This window comes from Piliocolobus tephrosceles, chromosome 11, assembly GCF_002776525.5.
Source record: "Piliocolobus tephrosceles isolate RC106 chromosome 11, ASM277652v3, whole genome shotgun sequence".
Classification (NCBI taxonomy): domain Eukaryota; kingdom Metazoa; phylum Chordata; class Mammalia; order Primates; family Cercopithecidae; genus Piliocolobus; species Piliocolobus tephrosceles.
Window position 1 is genome coordinate 105,788,984 of NC_045444.1, and position 7,450 is coordinate 105,796,433.

Genomic DNA, 7,450 nt, shown 5'->3' on the forward strand with positions numbered 1-7,450 from the left:
CAGGTGTGCACCACTACACCCAGCTAATTTTTATATTTTTAGTAGAGATGATATTTCACCATGTTGACCAGACTGGTCTTGAACTCCTGAACTCAGGTGATCCCCCTGCCTTGCCTCCCAAAGTGTGGGATTACAGGTGTGAGCCGTGTCCAGCCTAATTTTTGTATTTTTAGTAGAGATGGGGGTCTCACTGTGTTGGCCAGGCTGGCCTCGAACTCCTGACCTCAAATGATCCACCCACCTTCGCCTCCCAAAGTGCTGAGATGGATTACAGGTGTAAGCCACTGTGCCTGGCCAAGAAACCCAGTCTTGATACCTGCCCATTTGGTTACACCTGTGAGCCTCCAATGTGTGTGGAAGTGCTTCAAGATGTATAAAGCTCTACAAATAGGACATTCTAGTGTTTGGTTGTTGGCTTAGCATGGGTGGCGAGATTACCAACTGCCTTTTAAGATTTTAAGCTACCAGGAGCAAACTGGCAAGAATGATCAGAATATCCAATGTGTGTACACTCTGACCTCAGCACTGATCTGTTGGTACTTGTAGAGAGGATGGGTGGGAAAGCCTGGCAGGGGCTATGATGCTGGAGGTGGGGACCCTCAAAAAACAGCAGGGGCCAGGCCTGTCTGGCATGAGGGGTAAAATAAATGAATATGGAGTCCACCTCCCCATAATGTGAAAGGATGGGTAACTAGACCACACAATGTGGCTGGGATGTGGCTGGGGGTGGGGGGGCTGCCATTCCAGCTGTGGTCTCACTCACACTTTCCCCACTCCGGGAATTATCAGTGGAAGGAAAACAAGACAGAAATCAGCCTTCCATCAGTCAAGAGTTGTACTCCCCTCATCCCCACCCTATGTTTTCAACCCACCTCCCTCCCTTTGGAGGCTCTGGCCAAGTTCAACCCCCACCCATTTTGCCTCAAGACATGCTCACAGACAGTGTTTGCTTGAGAGTCTACTTTAATGATTCAGATCTGGGTCATCCAAGAACTGCCAGTTCTGAAGGTCAGTGGGAAGGGTGCTGGGGCAGGGAGGCTCCACATGAGGTCTCAATCAGCCACAAGGTTGCGGCCCACAGTAGGAAATGGTCCAGAGAAGTCCTAAAATGAGAAGAAACAAGGGATCTAGAGTCAGGATGTGAGATGGTGGCTCCTCCCTCATCTGCCCTCCTTCCACAACTACTGTAGTAACAGCCTGATTTGAGTAACCCTTCAGCATGGTGACAGCTCACCGACTGAGAGCCTGTACCCTTGGATCTCACACGTAGCCCCATCTCTCCATGGTTTGCCCTTAAGCTCAGGTCTGGAGAAGAATGGCAGCTCCTTGTTTGTGTTATTCCTGGGAGCACCAGGGCAACCAATCCCCCACAGGAAGGTTTCTGTCACTTCTGTCACTGAGCTCTGATTATGTTGCCCCAGCAACCAATCCAGGCTTAGGAAGCCCAGCTGTGACATATGGAAGTAGGAATCCATTTCCTTGGAGAGTATGAGGAGCTGGAACCCCCTGTGGTGCAGGTTGCCTTTAGATGGAGGGTGCAACCAGCCGGGGGTGCCCTGCTTCACTGCCACCACCCAAATCCAAGCCACCTTGGTCTCCCTGGACCAGGATGAGCCTCTCCTTATAGACTTCTCAGTTTTCACTCTTGCTGTCCTTACAGTTCATTCCTCAACATCACTAGGGAGGCCTTTTAAAATCATATCACATTGTGACATTTCTTTCCTTAAAATTTCCCAGTTAAATTCCCACTGCACTTAGAACAAAATCCAAACCTTTTGCTATGATCTGTGAGCCCCTGTGTGGTCAGTCCTGGGCCTAATTCTCCACCTTCATCTTCTGCCACTGACTTTTCTGTCCATTCTTTAACATGCCATGGTATGGGTGTCTCAGGACATTTGCAGTGGCAACGCTCTCTGCCTTCCTTTACATCTTCCTCTGGTTGCCACCTTCTTATAAGTTAGGGCTTAGTCCAAAAAAAAAAAAAAAAAAACCCAAAAAAAAAAAAAAAAAAAAAACCCACACCAAAAAACAAAAAACTATTTTTTCAATGTGGAGGAGTCTGATGTTTGCAATGACCCAATCCCACTGCAGTTCTTGAGAGGAAGGGCAGGGACTGTGCAGGGGAAAGAGCTGGAAATCAGGAGACCTGGGTCCAGTCTTGGCTCTGCCACAAACCCATGGTGTGGCCTTGAGTACGTCCCATGGCCTGGGCCTCAATTTCTCATCTATAAAGATGGATGGGAGTACTAGATGGGCGGTTTCCATTCTGGATTCTGAAGAGTTCAAATATCCCAAGGAGATGTCTCAGAGCCTTGCCTGGGTGACTTGCCCAGGCCATAGAGTACAGCAAGGGGGAGGCTGAATGTGAGGGTCTCTGAGCTGCACTTCCCATTCATCAAGGGAGTGTTGCTATCACTTGCTATATACAAAGGCATATATGGCAAAAAGGAAGACCTTTAATTTTGAAAACTGCAGTTTCAATGCCTATTTTAAACTCTCAATGCCTATTCTAAACTCAATGCCTATGCATGATCTTATAGATAATTTCTTCCTTAGAGGCTCCCAGCGCCTGCATCATGTCCAGCCCCCCATATGAATGCCTATAGGAAGTCTGAGAGATACAGGAAATTTGGGGTACCTTTGATTAGGAATGGAAAAATCTTTCCTTCAGCTGTCTGCCCTCACCCCAATGCCCATTCCCTTCTTTCTATCTGCCTCCCGCATTTAAACAGGTCCAACCTCCCGAGAAAAAGTGAGCCCCTTACCTTGACAGGGTTGGCCACCTCTTGTTTCAGGACCTTAGAAACCACTTTGGAGGTAAAGCACTGATCCCTGTTCACCTTGGCCAGGGGGCTCTGTGAGGAGGGAAACCAGGAGTCGAGAAGGAGGCAGAAAAGGGTGAGAGGGCCCCACAGGAAAAGCAATTGGATACAAAGTCAGGGATTCACAATTCTTGAGAAGATACATGAGACTCACCGTGGGGAATAGGAGTCGAAGTTTCTCCTCTTGCTTGCTTCTAGAAGAGACAGGGAATGACATACTGGACCTAGGCTTGCCACACCCACCTCCCCTCCCTTTGCAGATATCACTAATGGCTCATGAAATTGTTCTCTGCTGATTCCAAACAGGACCTCTGAATTATTCTCTTCACAGTGCTCCTGGAAACTTCCACCCGCAGTTTTAGCACACATTCCTTCCCTGTTCCGTCTGTCTGCCAGAATGCTTGGAATGACCACAGGTCTCACACACCTCACCCCAGCGGTTTTAGTGGGGAAAACTGCCTTGCCATCCTTCAGGCATGGATCTTGGGGATGCAGTCTGCTGGTGTGCTCCATCTTTTGGATCATGGCATCCTGGGTGATATCATCCTTCCAGAACAGACCTGCAGGATGAAAAGATGGGGTGAGTTGACACCTGGGACACTCAGATCCACTCCAGGGATCAGATCAACCTTTCCCTCAAGTACACATTAGATTACATTTTACAGAAAGAATTAAACAAGATGATGTATTAAAGTTAAACTGCTTAGCATAGTGCCTAGCATATAATATTCAAATTAGGATTATGATGACAGTCTCTTTGCTGGTTCATTTGATGCTATTGTGAGGATTAAATGAGGTTAGGAATATAAAGAGTGCTTAGAAAATGCCAAGGCAGTGATTATCAAACTTTAGCGTGTGCATCAGAATCTCCTGCAAGGTCTGTTAAAATGCGGACTGCTGTTTCCCACCCCTAGGGCTTCTGATGCAGTAGGTCTGTGCTGAAGTTCAAAAATTCACATTTCTAACAAGTTTCCTGGTGAAGTTGATGCTGCCAGTCCAGGGGTGCACTTTGAGAACTACTGCTGTAAGGCACTATGCACATATTAGGCATTAGCAGTGGCAATAAGAACTCAAGGAAGATTTCCTATCTGACTCTCTCCTCCCCAACATTCATGAAACTCTGCTCTAAAACAGGGTCAGCCACATGTTGCCAGTGGACTCTCCACTCCCTTTCATTCCTTCCGTCTGTTTGTCATACAAGTTCCTACTCAGAGGCTAAAGTGGGTGTTTTCCTGGCTGAGAACTGGAGGAGTCCTGGCTTTGGGAAAGCTCATATAGTACCAGGGTTGAAGGGAGACTAGTCTCAAGGAGTTGGATGCTGGCCTTTTTCAGGTGTTTTTTTCCCTAGAAGCCTCTACTGGGCTCTTTCAGGGTGTTCTAGTGCAAATAGTCCACCCATCCAGATCCCACCCCTACTCCTGTCTCATCCCCATGGGGGTAAATGTGATAAGAAAGTTTTAAGTAGAGATATTTGGGGAACAGAAAGCCTGTCCTCAGGTCAGATAGCCCCTCTTCCCCCCTCCCCATATCTAACCAGCTTTTACTTACCTTGGAGTAAAATCTGCTGGAACACAACCTGTAAGTGCTGGAAGACTGGGGTGGCAAATCCTTGGAGGGGCCAAAGCTGCCCTACTCCTACTTGGTCCTGACCATCTAAGGGCAAAATAGTGGTGTCAGCAAGGAACCTGGCCAGAAGCCTTCCACATCTCAGTTGAAGAGAAGCAAGTTCCTTGTACTGTTGCTCCTGGACCCCTGACCTCTGTTTCCCCTACCAGCACCTTTGCCTGCTTCAAGTCTTCCTTCTTTAATTTTTCCCTTCCTCCATCCCCACTTGCCATATTCTTCAGCCCCTGGGCCTTGTTCACTCTTGGTACCAACTTACAGATTAGAACCAAACTTACAGGCAAAGGTAGAAGTTCAGGTGAGCAGAGGCTCAGAAAGCTAAGCCTGGGAAAGGTAATCAGGTGGGTAGGTGGGGTATGGGGAAACAGGTGAGCTTCATCTTAGGGAAGTCATTGAAGTCTGGAAGTGTTAGGGAGGAGGCCTGGAATCATTAGAAAGAAAAAGTATTGATTTGTTTATGGTTCGAGGGTCTGGATCCTTTTCCTGAAACCCACAGTTTGCCCAGTTGTGCATGGGCGAAGGACAGGGGTTGGGAAGAGAACCCCTAATGCTATGCACACCTTCCTTCTTGAGGATAAGTGAGATGGGGCTGGAGGATAGTCTGTTTTTTGCTATAGTGTAGTTACCATGAGCCATTCTGGACAGGTCTTTAAAAAAGGGAATTTTCCTACCCAATCAAGTGGATGTCTAATAATTTCCTGGGGGTGAGAGTGACAAGAAAGTTTTAAGTAGAGACATTTGGGGATGAGAAAGCCTCCTTAAGGAAGGAGTGGAACCCCCAACACCCCGAGGAGAAGGAAAAGAGTTTCGGGAAGGGGAGCTGGTTCTCTCAGGCAGCGTTCCCAGACTGGTGGGAGGGAAGGAGTGGTGACCTGCACGGGCTCGGCCTGGACCCCGAGCACGCCTGGCGCTGTCCGTGGGGCTGAAAGGTGGGGAAGCTGGCGTGGCGCCGGCGCTGGGCGGAATGTGGGTGAGGCATCTCCGCAAGGCTTGGTGGTCCTTCCCCACGGCCCTCATCCTCTCATTGCCACCAGGCCTCCCCTCACAGTTGTTCCCGAATCCGCTGCATTGGCCTCTAAGCCCAAAAATCAGGCAGGGAGAAGGGGCGACACACCAGGAGTTTGCGCTCTCTTCCCCACGCACTCTGCGCAGGAATTCTCGAGTTTGCGCAGTCGGGCGCGTGAGTCAGCGCGGGGTCTACCAGGGTTGGTGCGGGGGAGGGGGAGAAGGACGGTCTCATTCCCCCTCCATCCTGCTTTCCCTCAGCCTAGCGGTCCCCTTATTGGAAATCGGATCATAGCACGAGGAAGCCCTGGCTTGTCTCCCGGCCCAGCCTTCTCCCTGGAGCCAAGATCCCGATACCCGCAGCCCTGGTCATCTCTTTTCTGGCCTTTCTTGCTTCTCCTGTGGCCACATAGGCCAGTTTTACCTCTCTCTGTCCATTTGTCTTTCCGACTTCTTTTCCAAATCCCCAATTTTCCCCTGAACCCCCTTCTCGTGGGTCCAGACCCCATATGCCCAGCCTATCCCAAGCCTACGCCTCTTTCCGCGAGATGCTCTCTACCTTTTTCTCTTCTCACGTCCTTAAGCACATTCTTTTACTTCCGAGTTTCCTAGCCTTGAGGCCCCCTTCAGACCCCCACTTCTCAGCATCGCTCTCTGGACCCTGCCCGCACCCCCCAGGATTCCTCCTGACCGTGGGCACTAATGTCGCTGCAGCCCCCTGGGCAGCTGTTCAGCAGCAGGAAGCAAACAAGCAGCCGGAGCCCCTCGGAGCCCCCAGGCCACAGTGGGTGCTGCATCCTCCCAGGCTCGGCGTGCTCGCTCCCCGGCCAAATCTCAGTGAAGGTAGCGGCCGTGGCCGAGGGGCTGAGCGGGACCGAAGCTTCCCACCAGTCCGCGACGCGGAATCTGTTTAACCCTCCTCGGCAGTTCAGCCAATCGCGAGCAGGCCCTGCCCTTGCGGTCGCCTCCCTAGCTCCTTCCCCTACCGCCTCCCCGCCCTCACCTCTTGGAATTCCTGACCCGGCTCCTTTTGGACATTAGCTGGGTCCCAAGAACCACCGCCTGTACTCCCAGTCCTAAGGTTGGAGAAACGGATGGCGTGTAAGACACGGGTGCTAATTGTACCTACTCAGGTTTGTTGTGAGAATTAAATATGAACAGCGATGAAACAGTAGGCACTCAAGGAATTTAGTTTATTATCCTTGACAGTGTCTTTACTCTGACCCATTTAAAAATCTTTAGAAACCATATAGGTTCGATCTGCAATATATATATGTATATGGCACATCCATCCGCTGTACTCCACATCCACTGCCATCGCCCTGGTCCAAACCACTGTACACTATACGTTTTGGGTTTTTTTGAGACAGAGTCTTGCAATTTCAGATCACCACAACCTCCGCTCGACCTCAGGCTCAAATGATCCTCTCACCTCAACCTCCAGAGGAGCTGGGACTGTAAGTGTGCACTACCATGCCCAGCCCATTTATTTATTTATTTATTTATTTATTTATTTATTTATTTACAGAGACAGAGTTTTTCCATGTTTCCCAGGCTGGTCTCAAACTCCTAGGCTCAAGCAATCCTCCCACCGTGGCCTCCCAAAGTGTTGGCATTACTGGCATGAGCCACCATGCAAGGCCTTGGACACTGCACTCTTTTAAATTGAGCTGTTGTAATAACTAACTAGCTAACTGACCTCTTGTTTTCACTCTTGTGTACTTATAAGCTAGTTTTTGAGCTTTCTAACTCCTAGACTGACATTAAAAAAATTTTTTTTTCATTAAGCTTAAAACATTTGTTAAACTGGGCTTGGTGGCTCATGCTTGCAATCCCAGCACTTTGGGAGGTCGAGATGGTGGATTATTTAAACCTAAGAGTTTGTATACTGAACATTTGAGGTTGATACATTACAAAGGATTTTACAATACAAAGAAATTATATTATTATCTTTGAAGGGTAATAGTTTGAGTTTGTTCTGGCAGGCAATTAAATTTTTG

The 7,450-nt window shown here is 49.0% G+C and overlaps 1 protein-coding gene across 1 annotated transcript; it reads right to left on the reverse strand.

Annotated features, from left to right (window-relative positions):
* Positions 1-1,056: 1,056 nt before the first annotated feature.
* Positions 1,057-6,768, reverse strand: RESP18 (regulated endocrine specific protein 18). Its single transcript, XM_023217467.2, has 7 exons — positions 6,752-6,768; positions 6,142-6,356; positions 4,371-4,475; positions 3,255-3,382; positions 2,766-2,855; positions 2,527-2,611; positions 1,057-1,103 (listed from the first exon to the last, which is right to left on the reverse strand). The coding sequence occupies exons 1-7, from the start codon at positions 6,766-6,768 to the stop codon at positions 1,057-1,059; spliced, it is 687 nt and encodes a 228-aa protein (XP_023073235.2).
* Positions 6,769-7,450: the final 682 nt, after the last annotated feature.